The sequence below is a fragment of the Callionymus lyra genome, chromosome 1, assembly GCF_982586985.1.
Source record: "Callionymus lyra chromosome 1, fCalLyr1.hap1.1, whole genome shotgun sequence".
Lineage (NCBI taxonomy): Eukaryota > Metazoa > Chordata > Actinopteri > Syngnathiformes > Callionymidae > Callionymus > Callionymus lyra.
In genome coordinates, this window is record NC_141818.1 from 21,092,118 (window position 1) to 21,113,960 (window position 21,843).

Genomic DNA, 21,843 nt, shown 5'->3' on the forward strand with positions numbered 1-21,843 from the left:
ACAATCTTCCTTTAATCATATGTCTTTGAAATAATAAACAACACAACCTTTAACTTTCATATATCAAAAGACTGAAACTATGTATGATTATACAGTATGTGTGTTAATAGTATGTACATGTGATTCACATTAATATCAAAAGGGTAGTTATAATAAACTATAAATGATAATCTTCCGCCTTTATATGTTTATTGTCAAAGAAATGCAACCATTTTGTTGCCTGTTTTGTAGCTGACACATGTTTAGTTACCCCTTTAAGAAAGAAATATGTCATTAGCTGAGTAAAATAATTGATAATTAAAAATACATTTTGAAAAAAAACATTAATCCATCAAGAATTCACATTTTCTTTCCCTTGACAAAAGCATTTTTCATATATTTTGATGTTCAAATAGATCAAGAGCACAATTGCAAAATGGAAACATGTTCTTATGGGGTTTAATTAACGTTAAACCGGAATGGAAAAATGTAGCCATAATCAATATGAATCAAAGTAAAGGTGAACAGTTTTAATGGCACCAGGGCCCTACTTTTGGACATGTCTGGTGTAAATGGTGAGGAAGGACTGGTGACAAGATGGAAGAGTAAAGGTAGAAAATAGAAATAAATAGGAAAAGGACGGCCAAGTTAAAGTTCATTGTGTTTTAAATGAAAAACTGTAATGTTGTGTATTCACTACAAGATGCGGTGGCTAGTCTTAGAGTTGAAAGAAAACACGAGCATTTAATGTCTAATTTGTGAGAAAAGGTGCCAGTTTATTTTCCTACTACCCCTTGTCATAACTACTCTATCTTTAGTTTGTACTCATCACTGATTCTATGCAATGACCGTAATCCTCAGAGAAGCAAAATTCAATATTCATGGAGAACAAAAGTCTTAAAGGATTTCGGCTCTGCATTTAAAGTGCTTACCTGTTTCATGATTTAAAGAGAGTTCTCTTTCCAGGATGTTTTCATGAATGTATTGCCATTCATATAATGTGTTTTGCACTTCCAATCCTTGCTGATTCCAGAGAGTTGAAAATGAAAGCTGACATTAAGTTTACTACCCTTCATTTTCACAGCTGCTCTTTCTGCTGAATACTAATGTTCGTTGGTACAAATTAATCGTTCGACTCCCTCTGTTTCTGGTGAAAGAGTTCTGCGACTGAGCATTTTGCCTCCCCGTGTCCTTGCAGGAGCAGAGCCCCAGCAACGCCACGTCCCTGGCCGTTATGCAAGAGCCGCAGGAGGTGGTGGAGGAGACGGTCACCATTGAGGAGGACCCCGGGACCCCCACCTCCCACGTGTCAGTAGTGACCTCAGATGATGGGACGACACGGCGTACAGAAACCAAGGTGAGACCGCTGAGATGTTTATAACGAATACATTATGTCTCTATTACTAACAACAATCCATATTGTAAATTGTTTTAACATTTTACCTTCTCTGGTTTTACACGGTTACAGTTCAAGACAAGCTTATACGGTATTTGAGACACCTTTATCTGATCCAGACTTCTGATTTTTTTTTTATCAGTGATCCGAACAAAGCACCAAAATCCAGAATGTATTTGTTAACATTTCTAAATATTAATGATGGATTATTTTATGTTAATGAAACACCTTTTCTGTTCCCCGTTTCTCCACCGCTCTCTGACAGACTTGGTGTTGGTTGACCAAACTTGATAGCCCCAAAAAATAAAGGGATTACAAACTTTTTGGCACCTTAGACGAGTTTATGTAGCCATTATTTTTACGCACCGGCCCTCAGATAGTAAAGTTAAGAGCCTAAAACATATGTACTGGAACACCTTAATGCTGACTCAGCGGACGTATTTTTCAACAAGATGGTCTCATGGAGTTTTTGCACATTTTCAATAGTTCACAGGCACAATTTAAAGGTAAACCTGAACAAAGATAGCATCTTGACTTTTCAGGCTAATGCTACATTTTTGAGAAAATCATGTTCTTTTGCCAAAATAAAACACCTTTTTACAAAACACCATCATACAACAGATATCAAATTTGATTGTTACCAGTGAATCAGGGATCTTGCATATACTCATAGAACTAGAGTTACATATAGGTAACTACAATGCAAAAAAAATAGATGTTGATTTGGCAAAAACTCACACGTGAAGTTGTCACATCTGAACGTGACTTGACAAGAGGGACGATGAGCCTTGTTTTGTAACAAGTCAAGTCAATGTGTAACGTAACTTTCGCTGTTGTTACAGATTAATGAACATACTAAACATACCCCACTTCTTCATGTGTGCATGTGTGTCTGTGTGAAAATATAATCTTATTAAGTATATTACAAACATTATTTCATAAGCAAGAAAAATGAACTTGATCTATCAACGTTGCAAAGAGGGCTTAATAAAATGAACATAATGTGAATTTAAAGCGTTCAAGAAACAAATACATAATGGTCTATTATTAAAACCGTTAGTGTCAGACATATTAAGGATGAATTATCATCATTTCTTTCTGTTCCAATCATCCAACAGACTTTGGTCGCTAAAAACTGTAAATCCCATAATCCAGCAGCCCAAGGAATTGACTTGTCTCTTTCCTTTGTGTTATTATAAGTCAACTCCCTTCGGGTTCTGCTAGCTGTGTGAGTATTCCAAAGCTTTATAATTTGACTCGTCCTCCACTGTGCTCTGTTGTTTCTCTGTAAGGACGTGTCATCTAACGTCAAGGTGAGTGGCTTTTCGTACGCACTTTGGCTTTTTTCCCCCCACCATGTGCCACCATTTGCCCACATCGGCTACAGCAGCAAAGCGCAACACCATCGTTCCAAGCCCAGTAATTCGTGCAGTCCTCTATACTAGCTCACCGCTTGCTGGTTCCACCACCTGTGAATAAACTCTTTTTTTCCCGGCTTGTAAATTATAGCTCACATGCAACTATAATTGCAACACTGACTTGTCACAGGCACTTTTCTTCTATCTCGTAATCAGTGTTGATCGACTGTAATAGTCAAGGAGGTGTTTCAACTCATGGAGAAGTTTGAGGAGGTAATGAAGAATTTCAAAGAATCACATGAAGATCCTTCAGAAATGTTACTTTAGCAAAGTTAACAGTTAATGAAAACAGTCTTCCGATGACCACACAAAAGTCTGCCAAAGAAACTGAGGTGCAAAACCAGGCAGCCAACCGCCTGAAACTGCCTTAATGTATAAAATAAATGCAGTTCAAGTTTAAAAACATAAAAAAAAACAAAGTAATAACTATCACAATTCTGGCAGAGTCAAAACCAGAAACTTAGTTTCACAATCACATCCACAACTTTTAGCTAATTGCCTCACAAAGGTTGTACATGTCTGGTCTAAAGAAAGGAGAAATAACAAGATAAGCTGGGAGGAGTTCCTAATAAACCGAATACATTGGGTATGGAAGAGAAGGAGACAATAATGCCTTGCTTCAGAGCAAAACTATAGATGTGAACGTGCGCCTGTCCAAACAACGGTTTCTTTTTCACAGTGTTGTTGAAATAGTGTTTGAATGAATTCTAACACAATTGTTGAGTTCCCTCTAGAACCTGTTCTAAAAATACACATTTGAGTGTTTAAAAAGAAAGTGTTTCATTTCCATGAATGTTTAACACGATAAGAGACTTTGGATGAAGAGATGCTGCTTGAAGCTTGTTGAGAAGAGACAAGCATCAACTAGTGATCCCACTCTGGAGACAGTAGAACTGTACTTAAGAAGATTGCCCTAATCCCTCAGTGGCCCCATGTTTTCCTGACTGTTTACTGCGACACAAAAACACACACACACACACACACACACACACACACACACACACACACACACACACACGCACACACACACACACACACACAATGAGTTGTATTCAGACACTCCACATAAACCAGTCCCACACGTTGAAGGGGAAAGTGACTGTTAAAAAATGTGGATGCCCCGGGAGGCCTGAATGTTTTCAGGAAGTCATTTAAGAGGAAAAGCAGATTAATATTCAGGGGTGAACTTCTGGAAGGCAAGTCGCTCCAGACCAGCTGAGAGTTATCACAAAAGAAAAGCCCTTCCACTTGTCTTCCCCGCTTCTCGCGCCTCCCTCCGCTCTCTCATGGCTGCTTTAATCATTGTTTTTCTCACCCTCTCCTCTTTTGGTTCTCATTAATTTGCAGCAACTCACATTTATATTTATGTCCTTATCTGTTCTTTGAACTGAAGTTCAAAGCCGAACAATTGCCACACGATTTAATGCTAACTTGCTGCCTTCCCTTGATGATTATCCTGCAGCTGTCTGCTCAACCATGAGGCATCTTCTCATCAAAACCTTTCCGGGGCTTGCCAAGTTATGTTCACGCTGTCTAGTTTAGCAACTTGAAAGACAGATGGGCACGCTTCCTCGTTTGGTATTTTAGGTCAGAACAAAAAACGCCTACCTGCCACTGAGGGTTCATGACTACAACTCCATTTAAATGTGTTTACTTTAAGCAGAGAAATACAATCATTCTTATTTATGAGTCGATCTAACCTTGTTCACGACTGGAACTTCTAGTTCACGATTTCAATAAGTTCATATTACAGATCAGTCATCATTGAAAGACTTGGATTGATATCATTTTAACACATTAAAGTGATGTCTTGTCTCTATGTTCCTGAGTGTGGTAGAAAAAGGATGAGAAGGAAGTATGAACCTTCCAAGAGTACTGTTTCCAAAATGAGACGAAAGAAAAATTAAATGAAAATTGAGCACATCTTTTCTTTTATTACTAGGTATGATCTGAATCTTTTACTTTCAATCAATTTTATTTCAAACTTATGTATTTCTCTTTTACTTTTATATTAAAATTAAGCATGTTAATGTTCCTTTAATATTAGATTATTCCATATCTTAACTTCCTAAATTTGTACAATAAAACTAAAACAAAACATATTCGGCAACAATTTCTGGGCTTGAAATTGTGTATAACCTAAATAACATCAACATTTGTACATGGAAAAAACTGCAATTCAAAAATATATTGTGGTTGAAAGGTTATGATACACTAAAGTGCCAAACAATCATTCATGCTGAAACTGAGTGGTCTCGATGAGCTGTGAAAGACTTAATGCTTTTGCTGCCACTGTTGATAAAGACCACTGGACCCCCCTGACATTATTATCCTGACACCCACCCCCAAAAGAATATTGTAATCGCAAGTTATCTACGTAAAAAAAAAAAGACTTCTTGACCACTTGGTTTCGTTTTATATGCCTGGAAAGTCAAGAAGTTGTAGTAGCAAGTCAAAAAACATTCTCATAATGGAGGCTTGCAAGGGGGCGTGGTAAGAAGTTTGCACAACCAGCACCGTCAATAAGAACTCTAGATACTACTTTTCACTTGTATAGTTTACACGATACAAAGTTATTAAAATTTAAAGCATTGTATCTAACTAATGGTATATATGTATGTGTTTATTTATTTATAATATAAAACAACTGATTATTAATTGACGTAAGGGCTTTTGGAGTTTGAGCCTATCCATGCTTGAAAGGTCTAGAGAATGTCCTTGTTGATCTTCCTCTTCGATTGAGCGTTCATACACTGATACTTTATTTCAAATGAATTTCATGGAAAAACTGACTCTCACAGCCGTGGGTGGATGGACCTTGAGACTGTACAGTACTGATGTTTGTTATCCATTCAGATTACAAGGTCCCTCTGTGGATACAGATACAGATGTATAAATAAAGGTTAAATACAAGATGTTATATACAACACTTACAACAGCAGATGGATGTTACCTCACAGATGTTTCCAATATAAAATATGTGAAAGAGAGCCATGAACACATGCTCAACCAGTCAGATGGCGACTACTATTGTCCTGTCATCCTGCTGGTCCCATGTTTTTCTCTGGCCGCCATCCAGTCCCTGTTGCCAGTGTTTGGTAGTTGGAAGTCCACAGTTGTGCCAGTAAAAGTAAAATGCCTCCTGTTTTCCCCTGCTTATGAGCTAATGAGTGCTGAGGCAGACCACACAAACAAATAAAAGCACTTTCACCAGCATGTAAACAACAGGGAGTCAACCTTGAGTAAGTACAGAGTTGTCATTAACTTCTGCAGGAAAGTGTGGCACTTTAAAGGAATGTGACATGTTTATACTTCGATTTGGACCGACTTGTCAATCAAATAAAGGACCAAAACAACTGAATTATTTTCAATAAAACTTGTCTTTAATCAAAGCTTCCCTCGACTTTAGGTTACCAAGGTGGTGAAAACTGTTACCCGCACCTACCACCAGGGTAACAACTTGACAGTGGAGTCCAGACCTGTTACCAGATCCCCTACTCCAGTCTTGACCAGCGCTGAAACAGAGCCAGTAAAAGATTAACTTTTTTGTGTTTTTTTTTGTTCCCCCTGGATCTTTAACTGAAGAAATTAACAATCCTCTTACTAAGCCTCTCGGATTTACAAATGTCTAACAATATGCTGTTCCCGTCATCCTCGCAGTTCCCATCAAGACTGCGAACTGAGTTCTCAATAACCCAAAAACGCTACCTGGTTTTGCTGTGCTAACCCTGGATACCATGACCATATGAGCCACAGAGGTTGGAAACACTTAGGGAGCTGTAAAGTGGATGGTGTGACGCCTGCTGCCTTTCCTAACATTTTAACAGCTGTTTAAAAATAGCCTAACTACCTTTAAAGATGTTTTTTGTGAAACCTTTTCATACATTCTTCACTCCCCTAACCATTTATAAACATGTGCTGAAATCATTAAGATGACGCCTTCTGCTATCTGGACTTTCGTCCGCAGGAACTCAGGTCCCTCAGCGCCTCCTGTTCCTGTTAGAGTTTATCCCCTTGTGAACTTGAGCTTGCTTCAAAGAGTCTGAGAAACCATTGTGATAAATTCTTTCACACATCAAGGAAAAGGGTTCTGGAACAACATTATAGCATTCTTTATAAACTGATCAGTGCTGACAACTTTATTCTTAGCTCACTCTTAGTCAAATAATTTAGATTAATAATTCTTTTAAAATAATATTGATTGATAAAGTAATCTGACAAAACATATCTTAAGTGAGTTAAACTAAACTAAAATATTTAAAGCTGCTTAATTATGAATAAAAAAAGTAAAACAACTTACATGTTAAGTGTCAAGTACAAAGACTGATGTTTGAAAACACTCTTGAGAAATACATGGTGCTTTTTAAGTTAAAAGCAATTGATCAGGCTGTTACAGAAGGAAATAGAGATGCTGTGTAAGCTTGGCATCAATTAATGAATGTTGAGACTTTGGAGACGACAGCGTAAAGAATAGGTGTGTGTATTGGCAAGAATCTGAACATATCATGATACAGGTACAACAATACAATATATTGCGATATATATTTCGATTTGGGTTTTTTAAAGCAGAAGAAGAATTTAACCTGTAAAAAAAACACTGCTGTTAAATATCAATGCAGTATCTGTGAAAAAGTATTGGTTTATCGATATTTTCGTAAACCCCTAGTAAAGAAATGGCTCAATGTAAAAATCCCAAAAAAACCTCAGCAGTAACTCGGTAGTAAAAGCCAGTGGCCCAACCTTCACAGTAACTGATTTACAGTCACATACTGACTAGTTTCAGGCACTATTTTGGAAAAAATAATAAAAATAATTCTTGCCATTTTAATAGAAACAAATCAGACAGTGTTGGAAACATTTGTAAGAACAAGTTTGGAAGGCAACAAACATACAATAAAGTAAAGTCTTAAATACTCAAATCAACTGAAAAAAGTTCAAACAAGACCTTTTCTTCCTCTTTGCTAATGAACCATGAACTGTATCACTGATGCTCCTTAAATTCACATCAGAGGTCAACCTACCAGTTTCATCAACAGATGCTGATTCCACAGTGCATCACATCATTTTAAATTCTTCTCATTAACAACGAATCTCTCGGCAACACCTTGTCAGGCAGCAAACGAATCACAACACGCCATCTTCTCAGCAGATGACAATTCATTTGGATCAACCTCATTAATTTTGAAAATGAATTCATGGCCGTGGACAAAGAGACAATTATCGGCCACAGCGGAATCCACTGGGCAGCAAATTGGTTTTCAGTCGAGGTGGTTGTGGATGTTGTCTGTTCTCCTTTTCCTCAGACTGCTACGCAAATAGTTTGCCAGGAGAAATTGATGTTTAGGCTGTTTTCTCACAACTGTAAGCTTCGCTGCCAGAGATTCAGTGGAGTCAGTGTTCATGACCCGGACTATGAGACGACCCAGTCTTCTCTCATTGTTCGATGCAGAAAAATACGTTTATTTAAACATTAGTGATGAAACTCTGTGAAGCATTGTCCTGTTTTAAGACGTCTCTAGGTGGCGCCCTCAATTTAAAAGATGTCAAGTTGAAATAGAAGAACTGTTCAAAGGAGAATATATTGGAGCAGAGAGAGCCATCTAGTGGGCTCTGAAGGAAAGGATACTGCTCCATGAAGCTTCATCAACACATCACTTGTCAATGCTAACAGGAATGCGCTAACAAGAATGTTTGGAGAGATGATCACAGAATTGTAAACATTGTTTAATTGTTGTCACTGTTTACCCTCAGGTCACCAAGATGGTGAAGACGGTGACCACGCGGACGGTGCGTCAGATGCCACTCGGCCCCGATGGTCTCCCTCTCCCCGAGGGAACGTCTCCACTGGGCAGCTACACCGACTCCATCGACCGGCGCTACATGAAGAACGGCAACGATAGATACATCACGCCGCAGGCCACGTCCACTCTGACCCGCGGCTACAACAACTCCTTCAACGACTCCTACGTCGACACGCCAGAGAGTCAGTACATCCGGCACTACGGCCTGCACGACGGCTACACCGATCTGACGGAAAACTACGGAAGCCTGTCCCGCGGCGTCAACTTCCGGCCTCCCCGCTACCCATACTTGCCAAACAACTACAGGCCTGAGAACAGCTACACTCTGCCCATACGTAAGGACGACTATGGCCACATGGCCCAGCCCCAGGTGCCAATGGGCAGCAGTACTGTGGATCTAAACCGCTCACAGCCGGAGCGCTTCCAGCCCGAACCGTACGGGCTGGAGGACGACCGACGTAGCATCGGTGCTGAAGAGGAGGAGCCATATGAACTAGAGCCCGACTACTCAACCGCCAACCGACGTACACTACCGTCGGCCAACCGGGGCCGAACCCATCGGGAACCTCTTCGCGACGGACCACGCGTCAGGTAAGCACAGATGACTTGTCTTGTGCAATTAAGTTGTGCATAAAAATGTTGTATCTTATATAATACTCTCTATAATACAACTATATAGTTTCTTATAGGGCTGCATGATATATCGGAAAAATATCGATGTTGCGATATTGGCACTTGCGATATGCATATCGAAAACATGTGCGATAATTTATATAATTTTATTGTATAAATCAAGCATTTCTTAAATGTACACTTCAGTGTCACATTCTGTAAAGTTGTCAATTTGTACTTCTATGTCTCGTTGTCGTTTACGTCTCGGTCTGTCAGTGAGCTGTGCGGCGCAACTTGCTAGGCTCGGTTGCTATGGCGACGTGGGAGGTGGGATTTGTTATTGATTTGGCGATATCCTGACGCGCTGGCGGCTCCTCTCTGATGTTGTTCAGTTTCTCTGGAAACTGATATAAAAATTGAGTTACTGTTACAAGTGATATTTTTCTCTGATCATGTCGGCACCGAAGCGCTGAAATAAGGGAAATATCACATTGTGTTCTTTATACAAACCACCGGACCTCCCCTACAGTACGCACGGCTGTGTGTGCAAATGGCTACATTTTTGGGTGAAAGAAAATGTATCGCATTAATATTAATATCGCAATTTAAGTCACCAATCTCGTATATCGTACTTATTTCCAATATCTTGCCGCCATAGTTTCTTACTAATGAATGCTTTGCTTTTTAATTAATTTAATACATCTAAGGCTATTACTTCATATTTCCAATCATACCTATAGTAATATTTTACATTTTTCTGACTTTATACCTGCTCTTTAAATCTCATAAATAATTTCTACATTTATGAAAGAGTTTTTCAAATTTTTTAATTAATTTTAATTCATACAATCCAGTAATTTCTTTTATCACCAATTTAAAAATTGCCATTATCTTAGTTTAAATGATTTTGTTATATTTTGAGCATCTATTTACCAATTGCAGTTGAATATATCAAGAGTAACTGACACACTAAGAAATATTTTTTTATCCATATTTTTTATTTATTTAAATAAAATAAATGGTTTTGAATTTAACAAAAAATGACCTTTTTTAGCTCTTATTGGAAAATATGCATTCAAACCCCCATTTTGTTTCTCCTGTGGACCGTCAATCATTGTTATTTGTAGTTTGGATACATTTTGTCGATTAAAGAAGCATCATTTAATATCATTATGTAATATAAAACAGGAACTGTCAGTGCTTATACAAAACAAATATTTTGTGGATGATAATTTAAAATCTTAAATCCACTTTTTTAATATTTTAATTAAGTTAATTAAACAGAGAAGTAAGATTCAGTTACACGTCCGAACACTACAATTAAATAGTCTGACTGTCTTCTATTCTCAATAACTCGTGTCTTCATGATTAAAGATCAGTCCTGAGATAACAGAACAACAGTATTGATCATTATGTATTAGTAAGAATGAATCCACCGCACATGTTTATTTAACTAAATGGGCAGAAACAGCTCGTGAAGATTATCCTAACACCCTCCACGACTTCTCGTTGTCACAAATACCAGCTCGACTAACCACGTCTCCTGAGAACGAGTCACTTCCCATCTGCCAAATCTAAGGCGTTTGTTGTGACAGGCAATTTGGAGGCTGCCCTTCGAGTGTCACAACATAGTTGAAGATCTCCACAGTTTTTCTGACACCGATACAACGCTGTGATTCAAAGACTCCCGTGACTGAAGCTGAGTAATTACAAGCTGACTCCAGTTCCTGTTAATACATTTGCACTCTCTCTCCAAATATGTGTCTCCCACAACACTCAGCAAAGTGGTGCTTTCCCATACACTTACACTGGGATTAGTGTTGTTCAGAAAGCGCCAATATTCTGCAGTGGAACTGCAATTAAATGATTTTAATTGCAGTTTACCATTTTATGGGAAACTCCGAATTGTGATTCAACTTTTACGTGCTTCAGTTCACAATGTCTTGTTGCAGAGAAACTAGAGAGATTTTTCAAACTTGGACTGTATGAGCGACACATGAAGTTCAGCATTAATCCTCCACGTTAATACAGCGATTTAAAAAACTCATGATCATCAGGCAGCTTTAATAATGTGTCCTAACCTTGATGCCAAATCTTGTGACTGCTCTCTGAGATGGAATTCATTGCAAATATAGATTAAAAAAATACTTTTCGCTTAATCTCTTAATGAGGTCTGGAGCCTTTCCTGTCATAGGGTGGGAGGTGGGGACTTGTCTTGTCTCTCGCATCCAGAACTTGTTGTGATTTAGACTGTCATCTTGTATTTATCTATGTGTGTGAAAGGAATCTGACATACACATGAACACTAAAAGACAATCACATTAACACAGTCAGTTCTTTAAATTAGTTATGTAATATAGAAATTGACCACATAACTGTATATACACAGACTATTGTGAGCTGCACTCAAACCTATTATATTAAAAAAAACATGAATACTATTAATTTATTTATGTTTTGTATTATGAAAAGCCTCATATTCGATAATAGAAATGAATAAAACAACATTTAAACAGACATTTAAAAAATATGTCAGCGACCCATCCTGAGTGAACGATGAGTTACAACAAACAATTCAAATTATTTTTATTTTAACAGCAAATGTATTCCAACATAGAAGGAATAAAAAGATCTCTTGTGTTGCACCTCATCTCATCCACCAATCATTTATTTGGCATTACATTTGTGTATATAAAAACAAAAGGCATTAATTGCCATTAAAATGTCATAAAACCAATTGATGGGAATTTGTGAACACATAATAAGCAAGATTTTACTTTCATATCTGCATCCGGTAACATTTATCTATTTATTAAAAAAAATATTTAAAGTTTGATGTGCAAAAAGATCTACTTTAATGCGATTTCTGTAGCAACTTAGGAGAGAGGCATTGTTAAGGAAGGATGTTAAACTTTTTGTTTTGGACTTATGCAAGCAGAACAATAGGTATATGAGATAACACACTAGTCTCAACGGTAGAGGAAGATATGCAACTTTTTCGTAAACACTCATGTTTGTAAGTAACTGCATCCATAACTTTATTCGCCAAAATCCTGAAATTCCTGAAAAGTAAATAATGGTTTATTTTAGAAAAATGTTAACTCATCATAACTCTTCATAATAATGATGACATAAATATAAAAGTAACAATAAAAGTTTTATTCTGGCTGCATGAGGGCCGGATAAACATGTGGCTTCTCCCTAAATGAAGAGAAACCGACCGTGGCTGCTCTGGATAATTGGCGTAGAATCAGAGCGAGAGGTGAGATAAGAGGACGGACATAAACACTTACACTCGGCTGTTTTTCTTATTTCTGTGCGTGCTGAAACTATAATCAGCCCTTTGAATGTTCACAGCAGACAGTGAAACGCACATAAGCAGACAAATGTCTCACTTCTGGGATTTTATTTTTCGATGGCTGATGCTGAAGAGGAGAGGGAAGAAGAGTGACTGAAGCTGTTGACAAAGTGATGGATTTCTGATTAGTAGTGACGTGAGGAGACTGACAACTTGCTGGTTAGATACACAATCCTCGGCCGGTGATTTCAAACACACACAAGAGCTGATCAAGAGAAAACAAGACTAACACTAGACTCAAGAGAAAGCTGCAGGAGACGATTGCTTTTCCTTTTATATGGCTAAAAACTGAAAGTAAATAACCCTGAACAACAATCAGATCTTATTTTTTTATCAGACATTTTCATGGTCCATTACATGTGAAGTTTTTAAAATTATTTTTAAAGCATAAAAGGGAAATTTTGGATATATTGTGTGAGATGATTGAACATTTTTTTCTTTATTTAATTTAGAGTGGTCCTTTGTAATATTTCAGTCTACTTTGCGTGATCGCACAATAGTTTTGCTGCAGTCAGGAACGACAAAACAGCGTGTCATGGCACAAACTGTTACAGACAGGTAATTATTTGAACTACAGATAAGCTTCAACTCAAGAACACAACTCAGTGTGTGGCACTAATTACAGCACCAACCTTACTTATGGGGCCAACAAAACAGTGGACTCCCATGATGCCTTTCAACACAGTACTCTGACTAATTGGTTGCGACGAGTCTGCATTTAGGTCTGTGTACCTTCCGTTCATTCTATTTTTAATTTTCAAACACAAATGGGAAAGTGAAAAGCGGGGCATTCTTCTTTAATATACAGCAATAAAAATGCATTGTGTATTGATTTCCAATTGTAGATTTTTGTACTCGCAGAAAAACTTGAATAATCAAATGTATGTTAATCCAAAATTAATAAGCGGGAGACTTTTTAAAATCCATAATGACCAAAATATAAATGAACAGTACGTCTCCATATGTAGTATTTATACTCACTGTCAGTTGTTTACCTGCTGCAGCTCATTGTTAACAACTTTACAAGAACAGCGATTACGCTTGTGTGTGATTAAACATTATTTCACGTATATTATATAAGTGTGTATAATGTTAATGTGTCAGTATTTGGTCTGGCAGTGAAGGTCAAGGCAGCTGATGCCAGGATTTAGGACTAGCGATCATGGCCCTCGAGAACTGCAGTACTCTCTCTCACCAAAAGGAGTGAACCGAGTTATTTCTAGCGATTTAGAATTATATATTTTTTCATCATTTTCATCATTTTCATAGAAAAACCTTGATTTATTTAAACAATAAAGCAACACAATTTACAAAATAATGTAATTTACTCAAGGTTCAAATTAATCTTTTGTTTACAGTCAATATTATTGTTATGGTATAAAGAGTTAATATGAAGAAAGATGCTGATATGAAGAATTACAACGTTGATAGTTCCATGGTAGATGGATTTATTTGCATTTAGAATGGACGGAAGGTACACTGACCCATTTATATTATACTTCTATGTTACTTTGTCATAAGTGATCAACAGATGTGATTGGTTAGCTGGGTGGCAAAGCAGTTAAGACGACCGTAACTGAGAGGGTTGTTGTTAATATGTCTTTTAGTTAAAATAAATGTTATCAATTTAAAGAGGTATGTAAGAATGTCAGAATGTAACCTTAAGATAAACGGTAGTTCTGTCAAACATTAGTCTGATCAACGCGTCCAAATCTTTCCATTCTCTCATATTTAATTTGGATAAACACAGGGCTAACAATGACAACACAATGAGTAAATGTTGTTGATGAGTGTTGTAGCTAAGGGTCATGTTTGCGCCTCGTACAGTCTGTTTATCTCTTTTTCTTTGTTTCTGAGAACAAACACAGTCGCCCACTCGTAGCGGCGGCGGCTGATATTCCGCAGCCTGATTAACTTGATTGAGGAAAGTGATCCTCTGTAATCATGCCGAGCTCGGTGTCTGGTGGCAGAGAAAGCCTTTCACTCTCCGTGAATACACCCCTCCCTCTTCACACAACGACGCCAATTTAAATGCAAATCCTGACATTCCCATCAGTCAGATGCCGACCTCGCCAAAAAGCCCCGTCGGCCCAGATCTAAATAAGTCGACTGTACTTCTCGTCGACGTGAGCGGAGCGTCCCAGATAATGAAGGTAAAGACGACGACGCGGCAAAAGTCTGATTTTCGCACGTGTTAAAGTCCGGTCTTTGCCACAGTGATGCTTCCCTCTGTTGGACTGTCATCCCCAATATACCACAGCGATCTGACGAAGGGTAATGACCTCCTGGAGAACGTCGTAATCAGCACTCTCAGCGCACATAGTCACAAATTTCCATATGTTTTCATGTAGTCTGTCATGTTGCTCCATGTCTCGGAGCTGAGGATCGCTGAGTGATGAGCGGCAATCAGGGTCTTGACGTCCCCCCTTCTATCTGTGGTTAGAAGATGAGGGCAAAGGTTTGGAGCTGTTGGAAGAGGATTTACAAACAATTTCAAAAACAAACTCTTTTGGCCAGCAATGAAAACCGTCAGATTTCTTGTGCACTTTACTTTGTATATAATTAACTGTTGTGGTAGGATGACAATAAAGGCTTCAAATGATGGAAAAATGGCAATAAAAAAGAAAAAGAAAGGGGTCAAAAACAATGGTAGTGGAATTGTGTCATCAAATTATGAAAATAAACTAGTACTGTTTCTGATTGTATATTGTTAATATGTGAAAACAATGTATTTAATATATAAATCATAAAAGAACTATGGAAAATAAATACCAATATGATAAACCACAAAAAAGAAAGAAAAGGTTATTTAACAGTTAAACATTGATTTGAAACTGTCAAACATGCTCACTATTATTGTACACATTATTGTACTACAATTCTACCATAGCGTTTATTTAAATTGAGTGGTGGAGTTAAATACTGTACTGTGAAAGCAGTACAGCACTGAGCCAAACCCTTGTTGTGACCTAAAATACAATGTTGCTGAAGTTACATCAAACCATGTGTTTCTTTTGTTTTCCCCTTTCTGTAGCTTTTATAAGTACATATTTTCCTACTTGGATTCAAACATCGTCCAGACTTTTTTTTCCCACCTCATTGGAAATGAATTCCAAATGCTGTAAAATACACAAAACTATGCCATAAAACCCAGTATGTGACTGCGAGGCTTCCATGAAAGCGAACTGAAAGGCAGAACTGTCGATGGCATGCCGAGCTTTCCTACCCTTCCCTGGCATGCTTGGGAATCTCTGTGAAACAAATAATTAACATAAAACTCATTAAAATTAGAGCTTTGCACTGGAATTCATTGTCAACCACGGGAACCAGCAGCCATTTTGTTGCACTGCCAAAGACAGTAGATCAAAGTTGGTGAGAAGGAACCAGCTGTATGATGTAACGCGAGTAAACAAGTCTCACGCTGTGGGCTGGGCGGGGGGAATATAGAGACCATATAATTATACAAATCCAATTAAACTACCCTCCTCGTGTCATAACCTTTCCCACAAAACATTCTTTTTTATTAGAAGCACAGTTGGTGGTAGTAGATGAACGGTAGAAGAATTAACCAATTACCTAAAAACTGTATATCCTCCTTTTAAAAATCTTAATTCACGGTATTATTTGTAGTTTTCTCTCTGAACAATGAATAGCTTTCTGAACCACAGTACTTAGTTCTACAGCTACCAATTTTATAGTGTTCCTCAATTTTAGACCGTCATGTTCCAGATTAAACTGGTTTGAATGACAGCTGCATTTCATTCAACTTCTTCTTCAAAATAGCTGCTAAAAATAAGTGTGTTCAATATTTCCAACTTTATTCCTGTTCTGCTCCAGGGCTCAGTATAGTGTGATAGAGCTCATGATCCTCCCTGAGGGGACAGCAGAGTTTTACTTCTGTCCCCTGGAGGAGAATACATCGAAAAAAAGAAAAAAACAGACTTTCCTCAGGAATGGATGTTTCGATCCGATGATTCTTTACAACTTCATACTTTTTGTATCTCACTTACTTTATATGGAGAATTCCTCTCTTGCTCGACCCAAAGTTAATTTTTAATGTTTTATCAAGATCCAAAATGAATCGCGGTAAAATAATAACAAGAAGGAAATTTCAGTATTAATGTTTTGACAAAGTTTTGACACACTACATATAGCAATGTAGCTTAAACAAAAAATGTCATGATAATGAAATTGAATGAACTTTTTCTTTGTAAAGGTGAGTCAATATACACCGAGCTAAGAGAAACCACCTCCAGCATTTATATTGGTTTCAGATGAGTGAGCCTCTGTGGCAGGTATTTAATTATTCATGTTGTTTTATTAGTGTTAGCTGTCATTTTGTGCTCCAAGCTGGTGAGCATACAAGAGTCAGATATCGAGGTTAATTTGTCAGTTAATTAAGTTTGTGAAATGCAATACAATGAAATGTACACTTAACATTTTTTGAAAATACAGAGCGATTTACCATGGACTCGCACCAAATCGGGACCGGTATGATACAGTATTTTTTTTGTTGCCATGCAGGAAATACAATTTGAGCATATCAATCATATGACTCACACCCAGTGCCAGACTGGACCTTTTAAATAGGATTGAATTCCAACACATCCCTGAAGAGTATCTTGCTTCACTTGACACCATGATAGAGAGAACTTCATTTTGGAGATACAGAGTAAGACTGGTCATTTGGTCGCACAATTTGGGGGGGCAATGCAATCTTAATATTTAATCTGTTTAATCCAGTGATGTACATCACACATGTGCAGCTGTTTTAATTGACAAATATTTGAACACTCAAACTATATGGGACCTTATGAGAAACCTATAGTTTATTTATTGACCTCGGCCAATCCAAGTTGGAGCTCATCACTTCCTGGACTGGGTCCTTTTGTTAACAGAATAAAATTATTATGTCAAAGTAAATTGGAATGTAATACTATTATGTGTACTTATTGTCACTCTTCAGACAGAAAACCATTTTTTGTATTCTTGTAAAGTATTCTTGTAATTCTGGGGCTAGACTAAGTACTGTATATGCTGTAGTTTATTGTATCTGCCAAACCCTTCCAAAGGACAATAAACAAGCACTTAAGATATTGTTCAGATAAAAAATGTGTGCAACATAAAGTATATATTCATATTCCTAAGAAATTGCTATAGGAACGGTGCTTTATTGAATGAATTATTCACTAATGCTTACTAATGGCCCATCTGTCGTGCTTGCTCCTTAAGTCTTAAGAAATGTTCCTTTTCAAGGGTTTTAGGCGGATTAGACTGGTTTTGTTTGGTAGAGAGAGAGGCCGTGATGTGATGCCAGGGTCGTCCCTGGAGAAACATCTGTAAATGCCGGTATAAATGAAAGTGGTCAGGCATGGGAACAGAAAGTGAATCATTTAAATGCCACAGCTAAAGTGCTCCTCTATTTCTCTTTTAATAATAATACATTGGATTCACCATCATGTCTGATGGACGGGGATTAAAACCGTATACCACCGGGTGTCCCCCGGTCTTTCTTTCTTTCACTGTACTCCGTCATCCAGGTCTGCTTGCTCAGTCTTTCTGTCCTTCGACCCCCTCATTAGTCAGCGGCTCCCACCTTGGATGGCTTATCTCAAACTCTGTTCTCTGACTGCCTCATTTTTCTCGGAGACAAGTCTCTTTCGGTCACCCTCCATTTACCTTATCCATATCCCTCCTTCTCACTGTCCTCTCCTGCGTGTCTTCCAGAGGGTACCCCGATGACCCGATCGAGGGAGAGATGATCGACGAGCGCCATCATTACATCCACGGCATGTACTCCGCACCGCTGGCCCAGCCGGAGAGAGGCAGCATGGCCAGCCTGGATCGCATGGGCGGGCGTCGCTCGCCCTCCATCGACAGCATCCGAAAAGACCCGCGTTGGCGCGACCCCGACCTGCCCGAGGTCATCGCCATGCTGGGCCACCCCATTGACCCCGTCAAGTCCAACGCCGCGGCGTACCTGCAACACCTCTGCTACGAAAACGACAAAATCAAGAAGGACGTGCGTCAGCTGAAGGGTATACCGGTGCTGGTGGGGCTCCTCGACCACCCCAAGTCTGAAGTCCACCGCAAAGCTTGTGGAGCTCTGCGCAACATCTCTTATGGCAAAGACAACGACAACAAGGTGGCCATTAAAAACTGTGACGGTATCCCGGCGCTCGTCCGCCTCCTGAGGAAGACTAATGACATGGAGGTCCGAGAGCTCATCACAGGTAAAACTTTTGTTTTAAATAACCAAGTTATATAGGATCATTTGATGAAAATTGTCTGCCATACACTGTCATGCAATAAGGGAGCTAGGGATGAAACACATTTGAGGCAAAATCAGAAGAAGAGAGATTTGATGAACGAAGCTTTTTCTTTCTTTTGAAATTTCTGATGCACCGTTTTGAATATCCACTAACTTTAGACCCACCCCAAGAAAGTTTATCTACTTTGTTAGATGCAACTCAAGAGCCAGTAACAAGTTGTTTTGACACCGAATGCAAGTACCTGGGTGCAAGAAGTGCAACCATTGCAGAACTAAATCCTGTACAGTGTGAGTGCACAGCTGAATTTTATAATGGTTGGCCAGAAAATGTGTTTTTAGTCAAAGCTATTTGAATTAAGTTATAAAATATGTTAATGGGAAAATAATGGTTCAAATGCAAGTATGGGCCAAATTAGTTGTGTTCATACCTTAACAAAAAAAAACGACTGTTATTTGCAATTACAGTGCAGATTAATTGATGTTATTAACTGTAATGAAATGAATAAGTAAGTAGAGGCTGTTTTTTGGCACAATCGTTTTTCCAGTTGCTGATTTTGTAGTTTACCTGCTGTGACTGATTTTTCCAACAATTAATTAGTGTGCTTTTTTTGCAATCCAATCAAATCCAGATGGATTTATTTAGTTTATCCTCCATTAATCTTGCTTCATTTGTCCCTGCTTTTAATTAAGTAACATAAACATTAAGGTTCAACTTATATTAAGGTACAAAAAGTATGAATGTTGTTTAGTCACTTCAATGATTTCAGCCTGAGTGAAGCACTTAAGTATGCACTGAACAACAGACAGGTTAATACAGATTACTAGGTGTCCATTGTTCACTAGCTGAGGCAACAATTGATGGAGGTGTCATGTTACTGCTCCTCCTGCCTGACCTGCTGACTGCCACCTAGGGAATAAACCTTCTCATGTTTGTGGAGCTTTCTCTCCACTAGAAAAGCTTTGACCTAACCCACTTTAACCATCATTTGTTGCTGTGAAATATATCCGGTTTTTGAGGCGCAAACTAAAGATAATGTGTCACATGCTTTACCGTGCAACCATTTAAGTATAACAATGGAATTTTGAGGAACATATCAGTGGCGCTCACACCCTTTTATCATGTGAGCTACTTATAAAATGAGCAAGTTACAATGATCTACCTAATACAAAATTGGAAAATAAAATAAATATAAATATTTGGAGAATTGCTGAATGTTCAAAGCATGTTGATGTACCTTAATAATCACCCAAATCAATAGTGCACAGAACAACATTTCATTAGTTGCATCCATTGATCTTGAAAAACTAAATCAGTTTTAATTGACAGCTAGCGGATCGGATCTTTTTTCTTCTTTTTTTTATAGCTTCGACTCAATGGGCAGACCTTCAGATAAATCCCAAAGATTGGGGTTACTGGAGTGCAGAATGAAAATGGACAGAATAATATCGAGAAAAAACGAGATGTTAGTTGAGGTAGTAGACATCATAGATGTAATGCTGAGCCTACTATTAAAAGTAATATTTCCAAATAATGTTGCAGAGACCAAGCATTTCAAGGATAAAAATGCGAGTTCCAACCCTATTAGTCTTAACCCCTGTGTTATCTCTGGGTCAGGGTGACCGGGAGGCCTGACAACAAATGTGTTTGTGGAATCCCTTGGCTCCCTGGTAGCCAAAAAATACGTATGCAGTGGTGGAGGTTGTTCTCCTTGCCAATCGATCCCACAAAATAATTGTTTTCAGGCCTTCGGGTCACCTTGACCCACAGAGGCTAGCCAGAGAATTGAGGAGGCTAGCCAGAGAGGTGAAGGACGTTAACAACTTTAATGGTGACCTTGAAGAGCGACTACTGTCCATGTTTCGACAAGAACAGCAATGGAATTGTCCGAAAATATTTTTCATCGACTGGTGGCTGTGCCTGCTGTTTTCATTTAGAGCTGAGTCGAACATTCTTTGGAGGATGAAAATGAGGGTGTCGGCCACCAATTTAAGGGGTTAAAGGCCGGAAATGAGGGAGGACTTGATGATGTCACAGTTGACGGGAGAGTTGTCAGTTTGCATATTATAGCTCCACGATGGTTTGTCTCAGAGAGACATCTTCTGGGTTATTAAAAACAAACGCATGTTGGTCCGTGTGTGTGTTTTTGTGAGTGTGTGTTCACAGCCGAGCAGTGAGTGATGACTGTGGTGCAGCTGGACTGATTGCCTTAACAGTGTCTCTCTCTGTTGTAGCTAAAAATAACTCTGCACCACCACACAAAAAGCTCAGAAGGACGAGAGATGCTGTACCGTGCCCCATGTGGTCCACCTCACCCAGCCCAAAAATAATCTGCCGTATATTCCTTTCTTGTTGCCTCTATGCGCCCGCCTGCTGTACTCAGGTTTCCTTCTCCTACTCTGGCCCCAGTGAAAACAGGCTGGTCACGACGCCAGCTCTGCTCACGGGCCTTGTTTTTTCTACAATTATATATAATTGGGGGTTTTAAATATAGCCCCCTTTTCTTGGTCCATGTGTTTTAAGAGTTTGCTGTTTGAGGCTTGGCTTTTCCCTGTAAAAACCACAGAGTCTGTTTTTTCGGAGCTCCGAGTGAGTGACGTGGGAGCTCGTTCATTTTCCGACTAACAAACAGACAGTAATAGTTTTAACGTTCCCCCTCCCATTTTTTCTTGCCGCTCGCTTGCAGTTCTTCTGGAAATGTTGATTTTCAAGTCTTATTAGGAGGGCTAATGAGGCAGGTGGTGTATTCAGACCACAGGGGCAAAGCTCCCTTCACTCCTCCACTGCAGCGTTATTCATACAATATCCTTTTAATGTGGAGTTTGGCCGAAGGCTCCGCCTGTCACACGCTAGTGGAATCTTCTTGTAACAAAGTCTAGGAATAAGTTATGTGGCTGCCACAGAAAGGGCAAAAATGAGCTCAGAAATTAATTATCGGGCCTACCTTTCCCTGAACTCTTGAAAAAAAAACTTAAAAATCACGGATACAAGATCCTCTTAAGGCCGTTTT

At 38.6% G+C, this 21,843-nt stretch overlaps 1 protein-coding gene across 5 annotated transcripts in view; it reads left to right on the top strand.

Annotated features, from left to right (window-relative positions):
* The window catches only part of arvcfb (ARVCF delta catenin family member b), a 187,688-nt gene that overhangs the window by 110,981 nt on the left and 54,864 nt on the right, over positions 1–21,843 (top strand). For 2 of the 5 annotated variants that reach the window (XM_087796744.1, XM_087796735.1), the window contains 4 exons: positions 1,178–1,336; positions 2,668–2,688; positions 8,545–9,185; positions 18,292–18,797. In XM_087796744.1, coding sequence (XP_087652870.1) covers positions 1,214–1,336; positions 2,668–2,688; positions 8,545–9,185; positions 18,292–18,797 — 1,291 coding nt within the window. In that variant the 5' untranslated portion in view covers positions 1,178–1,213. Of the gene's footprint in view, positions 1–1,177; positions 1,337–2,667; positions 2,689–6,202; positions 6,323–8,544; positions 9,186–18,291; positions 18,798–21,843 lie in introns of all 5 variants that reach the window. The other 3 variants (XM_087796718.1, XM_087796726.1, XM_087796753.1) reach the window with 2 other exon arrangements.